Here is a 26867-nt window from a genome sequence, read left to right as displayed (position 1 = left end):
CAGTTGAACTAGATTTCACCTTGCCGAATTCAAAATAACATTATTTTAATAGTGATAAGTAGGAAACTCTCAGTAATTTAAATCATTTGCCTACAGTCCAACTCTTAATCCCTCAACCACCCACTCTCCTTTCAAGAGACAGTAAAGAAACCTTAACAAGAATCCTTTCACATGTTTTCATTAAGTATTCCTCCTGCAGAGATCCTTTAGAATGTCACTCACAACAGCACTAGAACACAGAGGTGTATTGAGTTTGGAAAGAGAAATACTACTTCATTTCTAAGTCAAACCACAAAGTTGAAGCTGTTCAGCTAAGATCTTTAGCTTAATACTAATAACATACAACCCCTTACTATCTCCTTTCCTCAGTTCATCCAGCACATTATTCATTTTTCACCATGACTACCTAATCATGTCAATGGAATTCAGGTGGGATCGTGTAAAAAGATGCTCACAGCTATATAGAACATACATTTAAAGACATTGTAAAACAAGCCAAGCTCAGGTTCATATGCAGATTCCTACTCCCCTTGATATCTTCTATACTTTGCTTTGCTCTCAAATATGTTACTATAATCACATGTGACAGCAAAAGAACTCAAAGAAAGGAGTTAAGAAACCTGAGTGCTAGTCCTAGATGTATCATTAACTTTGTGTATGATTTAGGGAAATACCTTAGTGGCTCTGGGCCTCGAGAACTTAACCTTTAAAACAAGAACACCTCCATGTCTGCCTATTTCAAGAAGGTGTTGACAAAAATTAAATAAAATATTATATGCAGAAGCATCAGAAAAAGTATGAAATACTAAACAAATATAAAACGGGTTAATGGGACAATGACATATGTCATCCCAAACAGAATAGAACATTTGCTGAAAATATATATATCTATATATATAGATAGATAGATAGATATATCTAGATAGATAGATAGATAGATAGATAGATCAATCGATCTATATATATATATAGGCCAGGCGCAGTGGCTCATGCCTGTAATCCCAGCACTTTGGGAGGCTAGCTGGGCATGGTGGCACACGCCTGTAATCCCAGCTACTCGGGAGGCTGAGGCAGAAGAATCACTTGAACCTAGGAGGTGGAGGTTGCAGTGGGCTGAGATTGGGTCACTGCACTCCAGGCTGAGTGACAGAGCGAGACTCTGTTGCAAAAAAAAAAAAAAAATTATATATATATATATATATATATATATATATATATTTGGCTTTGTGATCCATGATGGGTATTCTCAACTACAATTCTCAACTTCAAATGTAAATTAATTGAGACACACACACATAATCCCAAAGAGCAGTCCTTACACTGAGAATATCACCAGAGACCTGATAATAGACTCGGGTGATTAGGCAGAAATTCTGTTATTAATTTAACAAATATTTAGTAAGCACATATCCTAGGATGAACCTTGCACTCGTTATTGGGGATGTAACCGTAAAACCAGATGGCAGGAGTTTAAGGAGTGATTGGAGCTAAGTGGACATTCTTTCAAGATGTCTGGCTATAATGGAGATAAATGCGGGCTGTTTTAAAAATAGGTAACATGAGAGGGACTTCAGCATGTTTAAATACTAATGGGAAAGAGTTAGTAAAGAAGGAAGTTGGAGACTCAGGAGAAAGAGAGAAATAATGACAGGCAGAAGTTTCTAAGAGGAAAGACAGAATGTAAGGTCCTGAATACAGGCAGAAAATGTTCTTTTTAAGAGTTGGCAACTGATAGCAGGAGATGTTTAAAATAGGATATAGCAGAGTATTTGGTGCAAGACATACATTAGCAGATGTATTAGAGTTTGCATAGAGGTCTGCAATTTAAATTACAGAGAATTGTGATTGGCAGAATACTAGCCTCCCAAAGAGGTCCATATCTTAATCCCCAGAGAGGGGAATTAAGGTTGCAAGTAGAATTAAGCTTGCTAATCGGCAGATCTTAAAATAGGCAGAGTATCCTGGGTTATCCAGTAGGCTTCATGTAATCACAGGGACCCTTTCATGTGGAAGAGAGAGACAGAAGCAAGTCAGAGTGATGGAATGTGAGAGAGACTCCACCGGCCATTGCTGGCTTTGAAGATGGAAGTGGGCCATGAGCCAAGAAATGTGGGTGGTCTGTAGAAGCTAGAAAAGGCAAGAAAACAGATTCTCCCCTACAGCTTCTAAAAACGAACACAGCCCTGCTGATACTTTGAGACCCAAAGGAAGCCTCTGAACTACAGAACTATAAGATAATCCATGTTGTTTTAAGCTGCCAAGGTCAAGACTAATTAGTTAAAGCAGCAGTAGAAAACTAATACAAGAATCTCCTTACACAGAGAATACAAAAATAATCTCAAAAAAATTTATAAAAATAAATTTGAATAGTGGAAACAGGAGTTAATGGAGTAGTGACACATGTCATTCCAAAGAGAATAAAATATTTGCTGAAAAAAATATGTATTTGGCTTTGTGGTCCATGGAAATCGTGGGCAAATAAGGGTTTTAATGGATGACTGTAATATTCAACTGGAGAAAGGTAGGCTGAGTAAATTCTTAGGCCACTCCAATGGTATCAATCCCAGTGTGAGCTAGCCCCATGTCACCCCCTTCAGCATCTCCCACAGTCGGCAGTCTCCACCCCACTTCAACCTCATCTGCCCTAGTTTCAGGCAGAATACAAATTTTTACATTTTCAAAATTCACTTGTATTTTAGTTCATATGTATTGTTATTTCTTTATATGCCTTATTTTCTAAGAATAGTGAATATCTTGTATCCTCTATTATACCTAGTACAGGCAGTGACTTATCAATAGAGATACATGATACATACAGTTAGTTCTGCTATGCTATTTATTTGTAAATTTGTTTCAACATGATTAATATATTAAGAAACAGTTGAGCATAATGCAGATTTCTTCTTTACCTGTACCCAATTTCATTATGAGAAACGCTAGATGAATAAACAAAACCACCAAGATGAAGAGAGGCCACATAGCAATACACCAAGCACTCTCATGCCCAACACTTCAGACATCTTCCAGCTACTTCAGTTCACCCATGAGTTATGAACCACACCTACCCTCATATGGTGTTGCAACTTTCCGTCCTTCTTCACATAACTCTCCTTCCATCACTTTACAATAATTTATAAGCTACAATCTTTCCAGTATCCAATTTTACGAACAAATGTCAGAAATCCATCAAGGTTAAGTGACATATTTATTATGGTATTTGTGTATTTCTCAACCACATGGGACATGTAAACTGTGCCACCATTTTTATTAGGTTACTTTTTGTTTGTTTGTTTTTGAGATGGAGTCTCACTCTGTCGTTGCCCAGGCTGGAGTACAGTGGCACAATCTTGGCTCGCTGCAACCTCCACCTCTCAAGTTCAAGCTATTCTCCTGCCTTAGCCTCCCGAGCAGTCAGCATTACAGGTGCACGCCACCATGCCTGGCTAAGTTTTTTTGTATTTTTGTAGAGACGGATTTCACCATGTTGGCCGGGCTGGTCTTGAACTCCTGATCTCAAGTAATCTGCCTGCCTCAGCCTGCCAAAGTGCTGGGGTTACAGGCGTGAGCCACCACACCAGCCACTAGGTTCCTTTTTTTAAAAAATGTATTGTTGACAAAGTTTTTGGGTATTGTGCCCCTAACTTTATTATTCCCATTGCCCCTGTAGTTTTTATCGCATGATTTTCAACAATTTTTAGCAAATAATATATCACGTTATAGTAGAACTAACTATACGATGAAGGTGTTTTATTTTCATAGAAACTTTTTGAATAAACCCTATAAGTTTGTTTGTTCTAAGACTCTTTCCAACATGGTACATATATGCAGAATATACAGTAGATTGCCAGAAGCCATAGAGTAGACTTGGCTCCATTTCTAAAGCTTCCATTTTGTGTGATATTTGAGGAAATAAATCAATTTATATAAAATTTATATATACTGATATACTACATAGCAAAATACAAAAGAGTGCATGAAGTCTTAAGAAAAGAAAAGGATGTTTGGATTTGCAAAAACAAAACAAAAAGACTCTGAGCTATACTGCCCATATTTTCTGCCATTGAGGACTTTGGGAGAAAAGTTTGATAAACACTGTTCTAAGCAAATGTTAAAATCCCCTTAGCTGACAAATACATACACTAATAAGAAAAATAAAAAATAACTCTGGCTGCTGTGTTGAAAATGTACTGTAGTTGGGAAAGGGTTAGATATGTTAAGAAGCTATTATAAAAATAAAAGATGCTGGTGGCTCATACCAGGTTGGTGGCAGTGAAGATGGTGAAAAGTGATCAGATTTGAGATATATTTTGAATCTACAGGCAACAGAAATTCTTGATGGATTGGATGTGAGGTGTGGGAGAAATGGAAATATAAAGCATGATCACAAAGTTTTGGTCTGCATGACAGACATGATAAAGTTGTCACCAATAGAAATGCAGAGTTAATTGGGTTGGGGACATGGGAGAACCAGGAGTTCAGTTGTGGATGTGTTGAGTTTGAAATGTCTACTTGACATTCACATAGAGATGTCATCATAAATATGAGTTGTCTTCCATCTTCTCAGTTTATAGATAAATAACATTGCATCAGATTGTTTGAGTCATTTATCCAAAATCAAAGTAGCCAGGTAGAGGCAAAAAGAAAAGGCCTCTTGATGCCCAGTCCAGTGCTATTCTTAGTAAGCCTTCCCAGAGAGTAGAGAACTTTCCAGTAAAAGAGACTCATTGTTTTAATGAATCCAATGAATCAATATTTTTATGGGTAAACAAATTCTAATATTCAATTCAAGAAACTAAATCAAGATCTATTTATCAATATGAACAAAAAAAAACAAAATCATTTGAATGGCAAAAGGAGAATGCATAAATATCCTTAGTAGGCATTAAACAAACAAATTCATGTATATTTAGGACAGACTCAAAATCTGCGCCTAACAGTTTCTAAAAGAAGTGATATTCCTTGTCCTAGCTGTGCACACAGGATTCCAAGGCACTTCCAATGCCATCTGCTTACTGTAGTTACCATCATCTCCTGCAGCACAAGTTTGAGAGGGCCAGAGTCAGAGTAGGCTTAATATTTGTCTCTATGTCTGAGATATTTCATAACTTAACCTTTTTTTAACGAAACAAAACTGTAAAAAAACATAGAACCATTACTGAATTCTTGCTTTCTAATAAACCACAACCATCAAATTAGTTAACTTTCCTTTTGCTGACATTGCTAGAATGTCCCAGAGACTGTTAACTAATTTGATAGTTCCATTTTTCTGTCACTTAATGACTGGAATTGTAAACAAGTCTCATTAAGTTTTGTGAATGTCAGAGAATTTCATAGAGAATTTTTCATCCTGTAAAAATTTCATAGGGTAATTGTGACAATTAAATGTAAAAAAATCTTGTTAAAATGTAAAGCTCTATATGCCTATAAATGCAGATGTGTAAGGGATGATGGTAGGGTTGGGGATATGTCATCTCATAAGAGGTCAGGGAGTATCACCACTATCCGTCTACTGGTCCATCTTTGCCCCAAGAGTACTGCCAGTGTGCACCAAAAGGATAACCCTGCACTAGGCCACATCCCTGACAGAAGGACACACAGGGATCAGTACATTCTGCCCCTACTCTCACTGAATGTGCTACAGACACAGAAAGACATAGACTTCCTGCTTTTCTAGAAATCCTATTCTTGATCATTTGATGCTTTCCTAAAGCCTGAGAAACAGATACTTTTATATAAAGTGAAACAACCAAGATTTAGCACAAGTTGTTGATAAGACAAACACTAAAATTTCAATTTCTCTCCTGTCTACAGCTCTGTCTCTCTCATATACTGCCTCATTGCATGGACTCACAGCCAGGCCACAAGGTACGTATTCAATATGCTGACAACTGATGGTTTGAGAAACATTATCATGGAGAAGTCTGTCTAATATAAAGTAGTTACTTTCTAAATCTTTATTCATTTGAAGTTAGCTCCTTTGAATTTCAGCAGATACAATTTTAAAACTGGTACAAATATCTATACAAAAGTTCATTATATCATTTTTAATTTTAAATTTTTATAAATTTTGATAGATTTAGGGGGTACAAGGGCCATTTTGTAACATGGATACATGGTGTAGTGATGAAGTCTGGGCTTTTAGTATGTAAATTATAGAAACCACTTAAATACTTTTTTTCATTCTTCATGTTTGTCTTTCTCATTCACACACATATATGCACAACAAAGAAAACCGATTTTTTAATCTCTGAATGATGTAAAATATTCTAATAATTTAAATACATATTCATTATAGCATAGGGGTTGAACACTGGCTTTGTGACCTTGGACAAGTCCCTTAAACTCTCTATACCTTAATTTCCTTCTCTTTAAGAGAAGTATAATATTAATACCTACCTCATTATATTGTTTATAGAGGATTAAGTAAATTAATACAAGTAATAAAGTACCTAGAACAATGTCTGGCCTATAACTAATACATTAGTATTAGCTAATATTTTTAATTTTAATTAAAATAACTAATTAGGTGATTATTGAGTATGGTTATTCTAAAACATTTAAAAGGGCAAACATCATTATCCATTCTTGTGAGTAAGAAGCTTTTCACAATATTCCAAGTAACTGCTGATATGTTAGTATTTTTAGTTGTTAGGCCCAGATTTAGAGTGAAATGGCATGCTTCAATATCCAATCCAGAAAAATAAATTATGGTCTACCTCTTATAGTGGTCTACCATGAAGTCTACCAGCCTAATTCTATGACAAGATAATGAAGAAAAAGTCTCATCTCTCTTCCCCTTGGCATCTTTATGATGTTTTAACATTCAAGTGCATATCAGTACTTTGAATGCTTGGAAATTATACTGCCTCAACATCTGTAGATATATGTACTCACATTACATGTGCATTGCATTACCAGTCTAGCTTCTGATGGCATGTGCTGCATTATAGGCTAGTTCTTATGATGAAAAACTTTTTCTTCACATGGGCAGAATCATTCTATCTTTCTTTGTAAAAATTCCTCTTGGGAGTTGGGATGGTGAAGGAGAGAATGAAGGTGTTTGTTTCCAGCTGATGCACAGAAAGACGGGACAGTTTGAATCAGCAGGCAGGAGAACCCAAGGAAATGAATGAGATGATCAATTTGGGGCAGCTCCAGAGAAAACCCATTCTGCTTTAACCAATTAACAGACTTTCATTCATTTCCCCTCCTTCTCTAATCACCGCCTAGTAGTTGTGAATGAGGTGCACTGTGATCAGGTATTTATTAGCTGATACATCATGCAAGAAATAAATCTGTTAGCAGGAAAAAAGCACAGATCTACATTTTTCCTCTTTGAATGATGAAATCCAGTAAGGTCTGAAGTTAGGTTTTCAGGAATATTGTGTTGCTGTCAGGGTATAGTAACACAGAATCTATTGGAACAAAATGTACTTAGCTTGTAATCATGATTAATTAATATGGAAACATAGCCTTTGCAAAATTTACATTGTGGCAACCTTGGCCACACCCAAAGCTGAATCAATCAAAAAAGTCTCATGCTCATGGATTGGAAGAATCAATATCATTAAAATGGCCATACGGCCCAAGGCAATTTACAGATTCAATGCTATTCCTATCAAACTAGCAATATCATTCTTCACAGAATTAGAAAAAGCTACTTTAAAATTCATGTGGAACCAAAAAAGAGCCTGAATAGCCAAAGTAATCCTAAGCAAAAAGAACAAAGCCAGAGGCATCACACTATCCAACTTCCAACCATACTATAAAGCTACAGTAACCAAAACAGAATGGTACTGGTACAAAAACAGTAAATAGACCAATGGAACAGGATAGAAAACTCAGAAATAAAGCTTCACATCTACAACCATCTGATCTTCAACAAGACTGACAAAAATGAACAAGGAGGAAAGGACTCCCCATTCAATAAATGCTGCTGGGATAACTGGGTAGCCATATGTAGAATAAAAATACTGGAAGCCTACCTTTTATCATATACCAAAATTAACTAAAAATTGATTAAATATTTAAATGTAAGACCTCAAACTATAAAAATTCTAGAAGAAAACTTAGAAAATATCTTTTTCAACATTGGCCTTGGCAAATAATTTATGGCCAAGCCCCCAAAAGCAATTGCAACAAAAACAAAAATTGACAAGTGGGACTTCATTAAGCTAAAGAGCTTTTACACAGAAAAATAAACTATCAACATACTAAACAGACAACCTACAGAATGGGAGAAAATATTCACAAGCTAGGCATCTGACAAATGTCTAACATCCAGAATCTATAGGGAATTTAAACAATTCAACAAGCAAAAAGCAAATAACCCCATTAAAAAGTAGGCAAAGGAACAGACACTTCTCAAAAGAAAACATACATGAGGTCAATATATGAAAAAATGCTCAGCATCAGTAACACTCAGGGAAATGCAAATCAAAACTACAATGAAATACCATCTCACACCCATCAGAATGGCTACTAAAAAGTCAGAAAATAACAGACGTTGATGAGGTTGCAGAGAAAAAGAAATGCTTATGTACTATTAGTAGGAATGTAAATTAGTTCAGCCACTGTGAAAGCAGTTTGGAGATTTATCAAAGAACTTAAAACAGAGCTACCATTCAAACCAGCAATCCCATATCATTATATCAAAAAGCCACATGCACTCATATGTTCATCATTAGCTATTCATAATAGCAAAAACATGGAATCAATTGAGGTGCCCATCAATGGTGGATTGGATAAAGAAAGTATGGTACATATACACCATGGAATACTATGCAGCGAGGAAAAAGAATGAACTCATGTCCTTTGCAGCAACTTGGATGGAATTGGAGGCCATAATCCTAAGTGAATTAATGTAGGAAGAGAAAGCCAAATACTGCATGTTTTCAATTGTAAGTGAGAGGTAAACATTGAGCATATATGGATATAAACATAGGGAAAATAGACACTGTGGACTACTAGAGGGTGGGTGGGTGTGGGTTGAAAAACTACATATTGGGTACTATGCACTACCTGGGTCCAAGATACCCATGTAACAATCCTACACATGTATCCTTTATATCTAAAATAAAAGCTAAATTTTTTAAGTCATCCTTTTGAATTGATTTCTCTTCCCTCTCTCTATGTATGGGTGTGTGTGCACATATGCTACACTACGAACACAAGTATGTTTTGATATTGGTCTGATTGGTTAAACAAAGTCAACCAAAGCAATGTAAACTGTACATATTAAGATTATCCTACATACATGCTTGGTGCTAGTTAATGTGGAGCTTACAACAAATCCTAAAACACAGTTCATTTCCTCAAGAATGTTACCTATTAGGGTTACAAAAATGAGTAAGATACTTTTTTTATTCATTCGTCAGGATCCTACAGAAGCCTGTTAAAGGCTACATGGTAGGTTTTTCAAGAGTCAGGCTTTAGGTATTTTGTGCAATTACTGATTTTATTCATATTTTGGATTCCTGTAAGAGTATTACTAACTTAGGTTTTTGGTTGTTGTTATTGTAATAATTAAGTGAAGTGACATATTTTACACAGTAAAAGGCAGTATTAATACAGGTTAAAAATCAGATGCTTAAGAATCAAATAAGCTGGATTACCTTGAGTTATTTAAATTCTAATACTGTTTCTTCATCTATCAAATAAAGATAGTAAAAGTACATAATTTAGAGGGCTAAACTCAGAGGATTAAATAAATTAATACATGTAAAATATCTAATATACTGTAAGCAATCGATAAATGTTAAAATGCTATTACATGTTTGATAATGTTAGTCAGGCAACAAATATGGAAACATAATGGCTCAAGAGTACTCTAAAAAACTATGGCTGAACCATAGAGTTTGAGAAGGAAACTGAGACAGATGAGGCTGGGCACAGGCCTAACTGTGAAGAGCCTTGCGGGTCATGTTAATTTTGATCTTAAAAGCAATGAGGAAATATTAAATTGCCTTACAGAGGAGAGGCACATGATCAAATTTATTCTTTTGAAGATTTCTGGCCAGGGTGGAGAGGAGGGCTCAGAGGGAAGTAGAGAGACCTCTTGGCAAGCCTTTGTACCAGGAAATAAGTGTTGATTATATGAATTAGTATAGGGACTGTGGGGTCAGAGAGAAATGGATGGAATCAAGAGATAATTAGAAAATAGGAGAAGGAAGGGAGAAAACAAGAGAAAAGAATATGGGCAACTAGAAGGATGATAATGCCATTCATTCACTGATGAGAGGAACATAGAAAGAAACAGATTTGTGAAGAAATGATTGATATAGCTTCGGGCACAATGAACTTAAAGAGAGCTTAGAGAAGTTAATCGAGCCAATAGACTGTGAAAGTTGGATGAGGTGACCTCTAAGGTTCCTTCTAGTTCTATCATTACAACTATAGATTTACAGATCCACTGTCTGTTGCAATGGCAATCACAAGGAATCTCTCTGAGCTCTGCCTCTCTGTGGTGAAGAAACCACACCCGGCCAGGCATAGTGGCTCATGCCTGCAATCAATCCCAACACTTTGGGAGGCTGAGGTGGGCCAATTGCTTGAGCCCAGGAGATCAAAACTAGCCTGGGCAACATAGCAAAACCCTATTTCTACAAAAAAATACAAAAAAGTTAGCTGGGCATGATGGTGTGTGCCTGCAGTCCCAACTACTTGGGAGGCAGAAGTGGAGGATCACTTAAGCCTAGGAGCGTGAGGCTGCAGTGAGCTGTGATCATGCCACTGCACTCCAGCCTGGGTGACAGAGCAAAACCCTGTTTCTAAATAAATAAATGTAAAAAATAAAACAGAGTAAACCACACCCAAGAGACCACATGGCCCCATATTTAAGTAAATGTTCAATCCCACACCCTGGTATAGACTCAGTGCCATTGGCTGTTTGAATAAGACCACACAGAGTCCCACTTCTTTCCTATTCACTTGTGTTTGATTTGAAACCTGGATATACCCCACTAACACCCACATATATATTCCATTTATGGTTTTGCCCTGACTCTGATGCCCAGGTTGGATCTCTGAACACTGACTCACCTACTTGGTTTTTTCAATCTGTCCTTCCCTCTAATTTGAGGCAAAATTCTGGACTATGACCCGGATTGCATGCTCTAGTGGTACCTTCCTATATAACTACCCACATGCTGTTATAATTTAGATGTTCTGAGGATGAATAGAATTGGAAAGCTTTAGCCCCTATAGGCTCAAAATCCCTTACCTTCTGTGATCTTCTTTGTACTAATACTTCCCAGAAACCAGAAACCTTAGCTCTAAGCCCACAGTGAACACAGTCAAGAATCACAATAGGTTATGCTATTCCTATGTTTCAAGAACATAATCATCAATAGTCAATAAATTGATCCATAGCACCATCCATCATTTAATAAACTATCCTCCACTGTGGTGTACCATTTCAGAACAATTTCATCATTAGCCTTTAAACCTCAACAACAATAGTTCACTCCATATAAACCATAAATCTGTTTTCTTATCTAAGAGAGGAGCAAGTTTGCCTCATAATAAGGTCAGACAGCAAATGCGCACAGTGGCTGTGGTCATGGTCTGGAAAGAAAGGTGGCCTGGGAATGAGGAAAAACATGTGGGACTTATCCACAGCCCTGGTCATTGCAAACTGGTAAGAAAATAGAAAGGCACCATTAAATTTGGGGTGAGTCTTGAATTAGGCTATGACACATCTGTGTTGCCAAACATGAATTTTGGGAAAAAGAGATACTCACCTGCTTACAGTTTCCTTTGCATAAGTCAGTTTCTAAGGAAAACAAAGACATAAAAATGACTGAGTTAACAACAGTTATTAAGGAGTAAATAAAACTTATTTCATAGAGACCACTACTGCCCTACCATGGTAGAATCTATGTTACTATTCTCTATGGTTAGACAAGTGATTAAAACAGGTAATAATGATACCAAGTTTGTTTTGTGACTATAGCAACACCCTGACATTCAGTCTCTGCTTATATGCACAGAAGTTCCTATGTTCTTTCTTAATGGGCTCAAATAACAGGCTTGATCTGCCAATCATTTTATAAAGGTATAAAAGTTACAGATTTGCAGAGTTTTACATAAACCTGCCATGGACTTAGAATCAAATAATTTTTTATCTAATGTATTTATAATAATTCTCATCCTAGGACAATGTAAACATGTGGATAAAATAATTGATAAGTTTGTTTCTACAGAATTCAGACAAAAAAGACATATCATATCAATAATTGGATTATTCCCCAGGGGCATTCTAAAGCAAACTGCCTGCAAGTTTCCCCTAAATTAGGATTGTTATTTTGAGATCAATATGATAGAAGGAATAGTGACTTGGAATCAGGAGACCTAGTTTCAAGTTCCAGTTTCCCCTCCTTAGCTATATAGAAAAATCCCAAAATCTCTCTAGTGCCAGGCCTCAATTTCCTCATCAGTAAAACAAAGAGACTGTTACTCTAAATACCTCTCATTGCATTTAGAAATGACTCACTGCTCTTCTTGCTCTACAGACTCTCCCAGAATAATCTCAGCCACTCTCATGGTTTCAATTACAGGCATACCTCTGATATATTACAGGTTTGGCTCCAGACCAAATAAAAGCTCAATAAAGCAAATATCCCAATAAAGCAAGTCACATATTTTTTGGTTTCCTAGTATATATAAAAGTTATGCTTACATTATACTATAGTCTATTAAAAGTACAATAGCATCACATCTAAAAAAGGTATATACCTTAATTTTAAAATACTTTATTGCTAAAAAAATGCTAACAATCCTCTGAGCCTTCAGCAAGTCATCATCTTTCTGCTTCTGGAGGGTCTTGCCTCCAAGTTGATGGCTGCTGACTAATCAGAATGATGGCTGCTGATGATTGAGGTAACTGTGGCAATTTCATAAAAATAAGACAACAATGAATTTGGCCCCATCGATTGATTTTTTCTTTAATAAAAGATTTCCGTGTGATATATAATGTTGTTGATAACATTTTATCTAAAAGTTCTCTTAAAACTGGAGTCAATCCTCTCAAATCCTGTCACTTCTTTATCAACTGAGTTTATCTAATAGTCTAAATCCTTTACTGTCATTTCAATAGTGTTCACAGCATGTTTACCAGAAGTAGATTCCATCTGAAGGAACAACTTTCTTTGCTCATTCATAAGAAGAAATTTCTCATTCATTCAAGTATTATTATGAGATTGTAGCAATTTAATCTCATCTTCAGGCTGTACTTCTAAGTCTAGTTCTCCTGCTATTTCCACCACATCTGCAGTTACTTCCTCTACTGAAGTCTTGAACCCCTCCAAGTCCTCCATCAGAGTTGGAATCAACGTCTTCCAAATCCCTATTAATGTTGGTATTTTGACCTCACCTATTGAGTCATGAATGTTGTGAGTGCCATCTAGGTGGTAAATCCTTTCCAGAAGATTTTCAGTTCACTTTGCCTATATCCATCAAAGAAATCACTATCTATGGCAGCTTATGAAAAGTATTTCTAAAATCACAACACTTAAAAGTTGAAATTACTCCTTACTCCATGGGCTTCAGAATAAATATTGTATTGGCAGGCATGAAAACAACATTAATCTGCTTGTACATCCCCATCAGAGCTCTTGGGTGGCTATGTGCATTGCCCATAAACAGTGATACTTGAAAAAAAATTTCTGAGCAGTAGGTTTCAAAAGTGGGCTTAAAAGATTCAGTAAACCATACTGTAAACAGATGTGGTGCCGTCAGACTTTTTTGTCCCATTTATAGAGCATAAGTAGAGTAGATTTTGCATATTTCTTAAGGGCCCTAGGATTTTGGGCATAGTAAATAAGCATTGCCTTCTAATTTAAGTCACTAGCTGCATTATCCCAAAACAAGAAATTCAGTCTGTCCTTCATTGAAGCCAGGCATTGACTTCTCTCTAGCTATGGAAGTTCTAGATGGCATCTTTGTCTAATAGAAGGCTGCTTCATCTACATTAAAAATCTGTTGTTCCATGTAGCCACCTACATAAATTATCTTAGCTAGATCTTCTAGACAACTTGCTACAGCTTCTGCATCAGCACTTGCTTATGTTATAAAGATAGCTTCTTTTCTTAACTACATAAACCAACCTCTGCTATCTTCCAACTATTCTTCTGAAGCTTGCTCGCCTCTCTCAGCCTTCATGGAATTGAAGAGTGAGGCCTTGCTCTGGATCTGGCTTTGGTTAAGGGAATGTTATGGCTGGTTTGATCTTCCACTCTGACCACTAAAACTTTCTCCATATCAGCAAGAAGGCTGTTTTGCTTACTTATCACTCATATACTCACTGAATAGCACTTTTAATATTTATTTACTTATTTATTTATTTATTTACTTTTACTTTAAGTTCCAGGATACAAGTGTAGAATGTGTAGGTTTGTTACGTAGGTATACATGTGCCACGGTAGTTTGCTGCACCTATCAACCCATCATCTAGGTTTCAAGCCCCACATGCATTAGCTATTTGTCCTAATGCTCTCCCTTCCCTTGGCCCCCACCCCCCAACTAGCCCTGGTTTATGTTGTTCCCCTTCCTTTGTTCATGTGTTCTCACTGTTCAATTCCCACTTATCAATGAGAACATGCAGTGTTTGGTTTTCTGTTCCTGTGTTAGTTTGCTGAGGATGATGGTTTCCAGCTTCATCCATGTCTCTGCAAAGGACATGATCTCATTCCTTTTTATGGCTGCGTAGTATTCCATGGTGTATATGTACCACATTTTCTTTATCCAGTCTCTCATTGATGGGCATTTGGATTGGTTCCATATCTTTGCTATTGTAAATAGCGCTGCAATAAACATACATGTGCATGTGTCTTTATAGCAGAATGATTTATATTCATTTGGGTATATACCCAATAATGGGATTGCTGGGTCAAATGGTATTTCTGGATCTAGACCCTTGAGGAATCACCACACTGTGTTCCACAATAGTTGAACTAATTTTCATTCCCACCAGCAGTGTAAAAGCATTCCTATTTCTCAACAGCCTCACCAGAATCAATTATTTCTTGACTTCTTAATAATCACCATTCTGACTGGTGTGAGATGGTATGTCGTTTTGGTTTTGATTTGCTTTTCTCAAATGACCAGTATTGATGAGCTTTTTTTCATATGTTTGTTGGCTGCATAAATGTCTTCTTTTCAGAAATGGTGGTATATCCTATGCCCACTTTTTGATGGGGTTTTTTTTCTTGTCAATTTAAGTTCCTTGTAGATTCTAGATATTAGACCTTTGTCAGATGGGTAGATTGCAAAATTTTCTCCCATTCTGTAGGTTGCCTGTACACTCTGATGAGAGTTTCTTTTGCTGTGTGGAAGTTTTTTAGTTGAATTAGATCCCATTTGTCAATTTTGGCTTCTGTTGCTATTGCTTTTAGCATTTTCGTCATGAAGTCTTTGCCCATGCCTACATCCTGAATGGTATTGCCTAGGTTTTCTTCTAGGGTTTTTATGATTTTGGGTTTTACATTTAAGTCTTTAATCTATCTTGAGTTAATTTTTGTATAAGGTGTAAGGAAGGGGTCCAATTTTAGTTTTCTGCATATAGCTAACCAGTTTTCCCAGCATCATTTATTAAATAGGGAATTCTTTCCCCAGCTTGTTTTTGTCAGGTTTGTCAAAGATCAGATGGTTGTAGATGTGTGGTGTTATCTCTGAGGTCTCTGTTCTGTTCTATTGGTCTATATGTCTGTTTTGGCACCAGTACCATGCTGTTTTGGTTACTGTAGCCTTGTAGTCTAGTTTGAAGTCAGGTAGCATGATGCTTCCAGCTTTGTTGTTTTTGCTTAAGATTGTCTTAGCTATACGGGCCCTTTTTAAGTAGTTTTTTCTAATTCTGTGAAGAATGTCAATGGTAGTTTGGTGGGAATAGCACTGAGTCTATAAATTACTTTGGGCAGTATGGCCATTTTCATGATATTGTGTATTCCTATTCATGAGGATGGAATGTTTTTTCATTTGTTTGTGTCCTCTCTTATTTCCTTGAGCAGTGAGTGGTTTGTAGTTCTCCTTGAAGAGGTTCTTTGCATACCTTGTTAGCCCTATTCCTAGGTATTTTATTCTTTTTGTAGCAGTTGCGAATGGGAGTTCATTCATGATTTGGCTCTCCGCTTGTCTATAATTGGTGTATAGGAATGCTTGGGTATTTTGCACATTGATTTTGTATCCTGAGACTTTGCTGAAGTTGCTTATCAGCTTAAGGAGTTTTGGGGCTGAGACAATGGGATTTTCTAAATATAGAACCATGTTGTCTGCAATCAGAGTCAATTTGACTTCCTCTCTTCCTACTTGAATACCATTTATTTCTTTCTCTTGCCTGATTGCCCTGGCCAGAAATTCCAATACTATGTTGAATAGGAATAGTGAAAGAAGGCATCCTTGTCTTGTGCCAGTTTTCAAAGGGAATGTTTCCAGCTTTTGCCCATTCAGTATGATATTGGGTGTGGGCTTTTGTCATAAATAGCTCTTATTATTTTGAGATATGTTCCATCAATACCTAGTTTGTTGAGAGTTTTTAGCATGAAGCGTTGTTGAATTTTGTCAAAGGCCTTTTCTGCTTCTATTAAGATGATCATGTGGTTTTTGTCATTGGTTCTGTTTATGTGATGGATTACGTTTATTGATTTGCCTATGTTAAAGCAGTGTTGAATCCCAGGGATGAAGCCAACTTGATCCTGCTAGATAAGCTTTTTGATGTACTGCTGGATTGGGTTTGCCAGTATTTTATTGAGGATTTTTGCATAAATGTTCATCAGGGATATTGGCCTGAAGTTTTATTTTTTTGTTGTGTCTCTTCCAGGTTTTGGTAGCAGGATGATGCTGGCCTCATATAATGGGTTAGGGAGGAGTCCTTCCTTTTCAATTGTTTGCAATAGTTTCAGAAGGAATGGTACCAGCTCCTCTTTGTATCTCTGGTAGAATTTGGCTGTGAATCCATCTGGTCCCAGGTCTTTTTTTTTGGTTGGTAGACTATTAATTACTGCCTCAATTTCAGAACCTGTTATTGGTCTATTCAGGATTCTGAATCCATTCAGGACTTCTTCCTGATTTAGTCTTGGGAGAGTGTATGTGTCCAGGAATTTATCCATGTCTTCTAGATTTTTTTTTTTTTTTTTTTTTTTTGCATAGAGGTGTTTATAGTATTCTCTGATGGCAGTTTTTTGTTGTTGTTGTTTTTCTTTTTTTTTTTTTTTGAGACGGAGTCTCGCTCTGTGGCCAGGCTGGAGTGCAGTGGCGTGATCTCGGCTCACTGCAAGCTCTGCCTCCCAGGTTCACGCCATTCTCCTGCCTCAGCCTCCCAAGGAGCTGGGACTACAGGTGCCCGCCACCACGCCCGGCTAATTTTTTGTATTTTAGTAGAGACAGGGTTTCACCGTGTTAGCCAGGATGGTCTCGATCTCCTGACCTCATGATCCACCCACCTTGGCCTCCCAAAGTGCTGGGATTACAGGCATGAGCCACCGCACCCGGCTGGCAGTTTTTAATTCTGTAGGATCAGTGGTGATGTCCCCTTTATCATTATTTATTGTGTCTATTTGAGTCTTCTCTCTTTTCTTCTTTATTAGGATAGCTAGCAGTCAATCTATTTTGTTAATTTTTTCAGAAAACCTGCTCCTGGATTCATTGATTTTTTTTTTTTTTTGGAGGATTTTTCGTGTCCCTGTCTCCTTGAATTCTGCTCTGATCTTAGTTGTTTCTTGTGTTCTGCTAGCTTTTGATTAGTTTCCACTTGCCTCTCTGGCTCTTTAATTGTGATGTTAGCATGTCGATTTTAGATATTTCCTGCTTTCTCTTGTGGGCATTTAGTGCTATAAATTTCCCTCTTAACGCTGCTTTAGCTGTGTCCCAGAGATTCTGGTACGTTGTGTCTTTGTTCTCATTGGTTTCAAATAACTTCTTGATTTCTGCCTAAATTTCATTATTTACCCAGGAGTCATTCAGGAGCAGGTTGTTCAATTTCCATGTAACTGTGTGGTTTTGAGTGAGTTTCTTAATCTTGAGTTCTAACAGGATTGCACTGTGGTCCGTGAGACTATTTGTTATGATTTCAGTTCTTTCACATTTGTTGAGGAGTGTTTTACTTCCAGTTACATGGTCAATTTTAGAATAAGTGCCATGTGGCACTGAGAAGAATGTGTATTCTGTTGATTTGAGGTTGGAGAGTTCTGCAGATGACTATTAGGTCCACTTGATCCCAAGCTGAGTTCAAGTCCTGAATATCCTTGTTAATTTTCTGTCTTCTTGATCTGTCTAATGTGACAGTGGAGTGTTAGCGTCTCCCACTATTATTGTGTGGGAATCTAAGTCTCTTTGTAGGCATCTAAGAACTTGTTTTATGAATCTGGGTGCTCCTGTATTGGGTGCATATATATTTAGGATAGTTAGCTCTTCTTTTTGAATTGGTCCCTTTACTATTATGTAATGCCCTTCTTTGTCTTTTTTTATCTTTGTTGGTTTAAAGTCTGTTTTGTCAGGGACTAGGATTGCAACCCCTGCTTTTTTTCTTTCTTTCCATTTGCTTGGTAAATTTTCCATCCCTTTATTTTGAGCCTGTGTGTGTCTTTGCATGTCAGATGGGTCTCCTGAATACAGGACACCAGTGAGTCTTGACTCTTTATCTGATTTGCCTGTCTGTGTCTTTTAATTAGGGCATTTAGCCCATTTAAGGTTAATATTGTTATGTGTGAATTTGATTATGTCATCATGATGCTAGTTGGTTATTTTTGCACACTAGTTGATGCAGTTTCTTCATAGTGTCATTGGTCTTTATATTTTGGTGTGTTTCTGCAGTGGCTGGTACCAGTTTTTCCTTTCCATATTCAGTGCTTCCTTCAGGAGCTCTTGCAAGGCAGGCCTGATGGTGATGAAATCTCTCAGCATTTGCCTGTCTGGAAAGGATTTTATTTCTCCTTCACTTATGAAGCTTAGTTTGGCTGAACGTGAAATTCTGGGTTGAAGATTCTTTTATTTAAGAATATTGAATATTGGCCCCCACTCTCTTCTGGCTTGTAGGGTTTCTGCTGAGAGGTCCACTGTTAGTCTGATGTGACACCCCTCTGTTGGCAACCCTGCCTTTCTCTTTGGCTGCCTCTAACATTTTTTTCTTCATTTCAACCTTAGAGAATCTGACGATTATGTGTCTTGGGGTTGATCTTCTCATGCAGTATCTTAGAGTGTTCTCTGTATTTCCTGAATTTGCATGTTGGCCTGTCTTGCTAGGTTGGGGAAGTTCTCCTGGATAATATCCTGAAGTATGTTTTGCAACTTGGTTCCTTTCTCCCTGTCTTTTTCAAGTACTCCACTCATAGGTTCGGTTTTTTTTACATAGTTCCATATTTTTCAGAGGTTCTGTTTGTTCCTTTTCATTCTTTTTTTCTAATCTTGTCTGCATGCCTTATTTCAGCAAAATAGTCTTCAAACTCTAACATCCACTTGGTCGATTCAGCTACTGATTCTTGTGTATTTTTCATGAAGTTCTCATGCTGTGTTTTTGAGCTCCACCAGGTCATTTACATACCTCTCTCAACTTGTTATTCTAGTTAGCAGCTCCTGTAACCTTTTATCAAGGTTCTTAGCTTGTTTGCATTGGGTTAGAACATGTTCCTTTAGCTCAGCAGTGTTTGTTATTACCCACCTTCTGAAGCCTGCTTCTGTCAATTCATCCATCTTATTCTCCATCCAGTTCTGCACCCTTGCTGAAGAGGCACTGCAATCATTTGGAGGAGAAGAGGCACTCTGGCCTTTTGGGTTTTCAGCCTTTTTTTGTCGATTCTTTCTCATCTTTGTAAGTATGTCTAGTATCAATCTTTGAGGCTGCTGACCCTTGGATTGGGTTTTTGTAGGGAATTTTTTGTTGTTGATGCTGTTGTTGTTTTCTGTTTGCTTGTTTTTCTTGCAATGGTCAGGTCCCTCTTCTGTAGGGCTGCTGCAGTTTGCTAGGGGTTCACTTCAGGCCCTACTCATCGGGTTCACTCCCATGCCTGGAGATGTCACTTGATGACGCTGGAGAACAGCAAAGATGGGTGCCTGCTCCTTCCTCTGTGACCTCTGACCTCAAGGGGCACCAACCTGATGCCAGTAGAAATGCTACTGTATAGGGTGTCTGACAACCCCTGTTGGAGGGTCTCACCCAGTTGGGTGGCATAGGGAACAGGACCCACTTAACAAAGCACTTTGTTCCTTGGTGGAGGGGGTGTGCTTCACTGTGGGGAAACCCACTCATCTGGGCTACCCAGATTCCTCAGAACTACCAGGAGGGAAGACTAAATCTGCCGGTCTGCGGATACTGTGGCCACCCCTCCCCCTAGAGGCTCAGGTCCAGGAAGATTAGAGTCTGTCCCTAAGCCCCTGGATGGAGTTGTTGGAGTTCCTGCAGGGAGGCCCCGCCCAGTGAGCAGGGACGTGTCAAGGTCCGGCCTGAAGAGGCGCTCTGTCCGCAGTCTGCCACAGCCAGTGTGTTGGGCTGTGGGGTATACCTCTTGGGACCAAGCCGCCCAGCCTCCCTGGCTCCAGCAGCGGAAAGACATGGCCTGGAATAGAGATGGCTGCCATCCTTCCCCCGCCCTGGGACCTTAGTGTTTTAGGCAGCTATCAGTCCCAGTGTCGGCTCTAGCCCCTCCTGCAAGGAGCTCAAAGGGCTTAGACAGCGGGCAGCCACAGCAGTGGTGCTGGTTGCCCCTCCCACGGGGAGCTCCACAGGCTTAAGCAGATTCTAGCTTAGTGGCTGTTGAAAATCTGCTTGGTTCTGTGGTTGGGACCCTAGGCCCCGGTGGTGTGGGCTCACAAGTGAGATCTTCTGATCCGTGGGTTGCACAGTTCCATGGAAAAAGCACGTTTTCCCAGGCTGGGTAGCAGGCTCACTCACTGCCTGCCTTGGCTGGGGGCTGCAGCACCACACTGCTCTTCCTTCCTCTCTGTGGGTCACGTCAGCCGCCTAGTCAGTTCTGATGACAAAACCTGGATACCTTGGCTGCCAGTGCAGGATTCACATGCTGTTATGGTTCTTTTAGATGGGAGCCACAGATTACTGCTGCTTCTAGTTGGCCATCTTGGCCCCGCCCCCCACTTTTAATTTCTTCAAGAACTTTTCCTTTGCGTTCACAACTTAGCCAACTGTTTGGTGCAACAGACCTAGCTTAAGGCCTGTCTCATCCTTTGACATACTTTCCTTACTATGCTTAATCACTTCTAGCTTTTAATTTAAAGTGACAGACATGCTATTCTTCTTTTCACCGGAGCACTTAGAAGCCATTGTCGGGTTATTAACTGGCCTAATCTCAATATTGCTGTATCGGCCAGGCGCGGTGGCTCACGCTTGTAATCCCAGCACTTTGGGAGGCCGAGGCGGGCGGATCATGAGGTCAGGAGATCGAGACCATCTTGACTAACACGGTGAAACCCTGTCTCTACTAAAAAATACAAAAAAATTAGCTGGGCGTGGGGGCGTGCGCCTGTAGTCCCACCTCCTCAGGAGGCTGAGGCAGGAGAATGTCGTGAACCCGGAAGGTGGAGATCGCAGTGAGCCGAGATCTCGCCACCGCACTCCAGCCTGGGCGACAGAGCGAGACTCCGTCTCAAAAATATATATATATATATTGCTGTATCTCAGGGAGTAGGGAGGCCTGAGAAGACAGCCTGAGGCCTGAGAGACCAAGGAAAAGTCAGTCGGTGGAGCAGTTGAAACACAAACAGCACTTATCAATTAAGCTTGTCGTCTTACATGGATATTGTTCATGGCACTCCAAAACAATTACAATAGTGATTGTAATTGTAATAATCAAAGATCACTGATCACAGATCACATAAGAGATAAAGAAAATAATTTTTTAAAGTTTCAAATATTTTGAGAATTACCAAAATGTGAGACAGACACAAAGTGAGCACATGCTGTTGGAAAAATGGTACTAACAGACTTGCTTGACACAGGGTTGTCATAAACCTTTGATTTGTAAAAAAATGCAGTATCTGTGAAGCACAATAAAACGAGGTATGCCCGCACTAAGTCCAAAATGGTGATTCCTATAGCAACATTGGCATCCCAGACCCCTATCCTTGGCTTCATACCTAAATATCAAGCAATTCACATTTCACACAGGTGGTTCAAATGAACACATCAAAAGTGAAGTCATTCTCCCTGCCACATCTACAAAGCTGCTTCTTTGCCCTCGTTATTGGTCTTAGTTACCCAAGCTAGAAACTGGAAGGCTTCCTGGGCCATTCCTTCACCCTGTCTCGACCCATCAGAGTCCTACTAATTTTGTTCCTATTTACATCTCTCAAGTTTCCTTTGTCTATCTCATGGTCTGGTTGGTATCTTTATCCTCTTTGGCCTGGAGTACTGATGCAACACCCTACCTTGTCTCTCTGCTCCAGTTTTATCTCCTATAATCCATCCTATGCTATATAGAAACCATAACGACCTTTTTAAAGTTCAAAACTGCCAAATCAGCTCCTGCAACTTACCCACCTACAACCCTTCAATGGTTTCCTATGATCTACAGAGTTAAATCCAAGCTTGTTCAGTTATCCATTGTTTTAGTCTGATCTCCTGTCATTCCTAGTCTACCTCTTTGGTATATTGGCCCAGGTCATTCCCTACAAATACTTGGCTCATGCTGTCCTTTCTGCCTAGAATGTTTATCCTCAACTCTTCATCACTTAACTAACTTGTACTTATCATTTACGACTCTATCCAGGCAACAGATCATTCCCTTCATCTGCTTTTTCTATTAAATAATTATTGGAAGTATATTTTCTATGCCTTCAAATATAAATTTACTAAAAATTCCACTTGTGAGAGATACATTCCAAGGTAACATCAGAAGATTCTGTTCTTCTGGTAATACTAACCCGTCATATATATGTGCTACACTAATGGCTGATCCTATATTGTGGACGTAATTAAGATAGGCAATGCAATTAGCAATATAAGTATGTATACATGTGTGTATGTCTATGTATTTTCCATTAAATAGCTATCCCATGTTAGCCACTGCAACTTGTAAAATTGGTAATGATTGAGAAAGGAGGCCCAATGGTGTGAAGGAAAAAACATCAATTTTGGAAAAGAGAACTGGGTTTGGATTTAAGCTCCATCATATCTGGTTTTATGTTATAGAATAAATATTTTAATAATTCTATGTCCTTATCTGTAAAATGGAGACATTACAGATCCTTTCTGGAGGGACATATGTCCTTTCTGGAGGGACATAGGAATGATTCTCAGTCAAAGGCCTTCTGTATGTATGTCCAGTTTAAACTTTTCATTTCTGAAAAGAATTTATATTTCCCATTCCTTTCTCTTACAAAGAGAATTGATTCATCTCTTCATGAGCTGGAGTGTCTCTCCCATATAAGGTTGTTGTTATAACATGTAATAATTTATTAATGAGTTTGATACATGACATGGCACATGGTAGATACTGAATAAATAGTAGCTATTAACATAGTTATTAATACTGAGCAGTTAAAAATGTGACAGGCAAAAAACACATGCCATACCTTTGATTAAAATGTGAGGTGCCATGATTAAAAGTTGCATTCATTTTAAAACACACAAAACCCTGCACAGCTTCAAAACATTTATACCCCTGCAAAATTTGTCTTTGGTCCACCCATGTTTATCAAACCATCCTTCTCTCCCCAATGTCCCCCATTTAATAAGATCATTCCTCTCTTGGACTAAATGTTAAAAGAATATAATATAATTATTCTACTATAAATAAAATTTAAAAACAGAATAGGATAATACATTTTATTACCTTTACAATATACTAATCTGATTTGATTATACACAAAATAGCTCAGTGTTATTCAGTCAATAATTATTTCTTCAGTCTCTGTAAGGTATGTAATACTTAGAACCAGTACTTAAAATAATCTCCATAAAGTTTATAAATTGTACCAAGTAAAAAAATACAATGTGGTTATTGCTTATATACTCATTTAAACAAACATCTATTGCATATTTACTACCTTATGGGGATGGAAAAATGAACAAACAATGACATAATCCTTGCCTTTTGACTCACAGTCTAGAAGAGGAATTAGTCACATATACAAGTAATCATCATAAAATATAAAAAGTACAGTATTAAAAATGAATAAAGAATTGTGGGAGCTCAAGGAATAATGGTAGCTAAATCTTCTAGGCTGAGGGTTGGTTCCTTGCAAGGGAAGTTACATATGAGGACATAGAGGAACTGAATAGATGGACAGGGAGATATACGGAATAACAAACAGCATGAACAATTTGCCACGTATGTCTGGACAATTTCATTTTCTTGTCATGAATACATATGTGCTACACGAAAAGGGAAAAGTGGCAGGTAATTTGTCTTTATGCATGTTTATTTATCCTTTGCTAAGAGTAAAACAATGTCTAAACAAGGAAAACAAGTGAGCACACTCATTATTAGAATCATTCCTATGCCTCACTAAACATTTATTCAAATGAACTATGTCCTCTATCTTAATTAGAGTTATTGCTATTCACTCTGAGTTGATAACATGTAAAACTTTGGCAAAAACGTTTGACTCTCACAGATTTATATTCTTAACCTAAACCTTTGCTGAATATTATTTCCAAATATTTACATCTATAAACAAGGCTGAGGCTCTTGTCTGAGTTAATAATGTCTTCTTTTCTTTTTGTGGACAGAATAACATGAAAATATTAATAATGTATATTATAGAGACCAGAGCTAGGAATAAAAGACTAAGCCACACCCTAGGGCAGCTTACTGGGATAGCCCAATTCAACAAAAGAATAATATAGGCATTTGCCACTTGCTTTTGCTTCCTTTAGGCCTTAGCTGTGTAAATGCTCCTACAATAGTCCAGGAATTCCTTCCTTTGTTGTGACACTTACCTTCATGATTAAGCTTCTATGTTCCACAGATTCACTAAAATTTGTGCCCATTTCAAATATACTTGTGACTCCATCCTCACACAAATTCATCCAGTAATGATATTCCTCACGCCCAGGAAGTCGATCCCAAAAAGTCCTGAAGGCTTCCCAGACAGCTTCCTGACACACTAGAAAATAGAGAGGTGTTTTTTTACAAAAAGCTAACATACTCTGGGGTTCTCTTTTTTTTTTTTTTTTTTTTTTTTGAGACGGAGTCTCGCTCTGTCGCCCAGGCGGGAGTGCAGTGGCGCAATCTCAGCTCACTGCAAGCTCCGCCTCCCGGGTTCACTCCACTCTCCTGCCTCAGCCTCCTGAGTAGCTGGGACTACAGGCACCCGCCACCACGCCCGGCTAATTTTTTGTATTTTTAGTAGAGACGGGGTTTCACCATGGTCTCGATCTCCTGACCTCGTGATCCACCCGCCTCGGCCTCCCAAAGTGCTGGGATTACAAGCGTGAGCCACCGCGCCCGGCCAGGGTTCTTAAAATGATCACAGACTGATTCATACAGATTCCTTGAGACACTCAAGGGTCCTTTCTGGAGGGACATAGGAATGATTCTCAGTCAAAGGCCTTCTGTATGTATGTCCAGTTTAAACTTTTCATTTCTGAAGAGAATTTATATTTCCCATTCCTTTCTCACAAAGAGAATTGATTCATCTCTTCATGAGCTGGAGTGTCTCTCCCATCTCTTAAAAAAAAATCCATGTTTATACTTTACAAAAGTGGAGCTGATACTGAGTATACTGTATTTAATCCAATGTTTTCCTAATGGACACTGTGATTTTCAGTTTCCTTAATGCTCGCAGATGTTTTCCTAAAGTCATAACTTCAAAAACCAGCTTCTTTGCTTTTCAGGATCACTGGGGAAGGAGACACTGACATTTATAAATGGCCTGGAGCTTTTTGGCTAAATGCAGTGACATAACTGCATTGTATCTACTTGCTCAAAAAGTCATCACATATTTCTGATAAAAAAAAAAAAACAGGAGTATTCAAACTTTTCCTCAAAGCTTACAGGAAGCAGAAAGTACTACCTAAAATCAAGTAGAAGATATCCACCTGAAATTATCACTCTCAAACTACATTTCATATCTGAGAACAGAAAATAATAATTAGTCTTTTTTATACATAAAAACTTATGTCCACACAAAAACCTGCACACAAGTATTTAAAGTCGCTTTATTCATAATTGCCAGAACTTGGGGGTGATGAAGATCTCCTTCAATAGGTGAAAGGATGAACAAACTGTGATATATCTAAAATATTATTCAATGATAAACAGAAATGAACTTCCAAGCCATAAAAGACATGGATAAAACTTTAATGCACATTGCTAAGTAGAGGAAGCCAATCTGAAATGACTGCATACTGGTGATTCCAATATCATTCTGGAAAAGGCAACACTATGGAGACAGTAAAAAGATCAGTGGTTTCCAGGGGTTGAGGGAGACAGGGATGAATAGAAGGAGCATAGCAGATTTTTAGGGCAGTAAGAGTACTCCATATGATACTATAATGGAGGATACATGTCATTATACATTTGTCAAAACCCATAGAATGTACAACACAAAGAGTGAACCCTAATGTTAACTATGAACTTCAGTTAATAATAATGTGTTAATATTGGCACATAAATTGTAACACATATGCCACAATATTATAAAATGTTAATAACAGGGAAAAGCGGTGGGGGAGTTGAGGGAATATATGGTAACTCTCTAAACACACTGCTCAATTTTTCTGTAAACCTAAAACTGCTCTAAGAAATATAGCCTATTAATTTAAGAAAAAAAAATATATATATGCACACATACGTACATACACATGAACTTTAAAATGATATTCAGGAGAAATATATTGCTGTATTAAAATAAAAACTAATCAATTTATTTGTTAAGTTGTTCCAAAGCAACAGATCTGAAAGACGGCTAAATAGTATCTC

The 26867-nt window shown here is 38.0% G+C and overlaps 1 protein-coding gene across 1 annotated transcript in view; it reads right to left on the bottom strand.

The window, feature by feature from the left end:
- IMPG2 (interphotoreceptor matrix proteoglycan 2) overlaps positions 1 to 26867 on the bottom strand; it is a 104058-nt gene that overhangs the window by 62455 nt on the left and 14736 nt on the right. The window contains exons 3-4 of the mRNA XM_030801988.1: positions 24884 to 25050; positions 11742 to 11773 (exon numbers count right to left, since the gene is read on the bottom strand). Coding sequence (XP_030657848.1) covers positions 11742 to 11773; positions 24884 to 25050 — 199 coding nt within the window. The remainder of the gene's footprint in view (positions 1 to 11741; positions 11774 to 24883; positions 25051 to 26867) is intronic.

Source organism: Nomascus leucogenys, chromosome 21 (assembly GCF_006542625.1).
Source record: "Nomascus leucogenys isolate Asia chromosome 21, Asia_NLE_v1, whole genome shotgun sequence".
In the NCBI taxonomy this organism is placed as follows: domain Eukaryota; kingdom Metazoa; phylum Chordata; class Mammalia; order Primates; family Hylobatidae; genus Nomascus; species Nomascus leucogenys.
The sequence above is the reverse complement of the archived record's forward strand: the minus strand, read 5'-3'. Positions and strand labels throughout refer to the sequence as shown.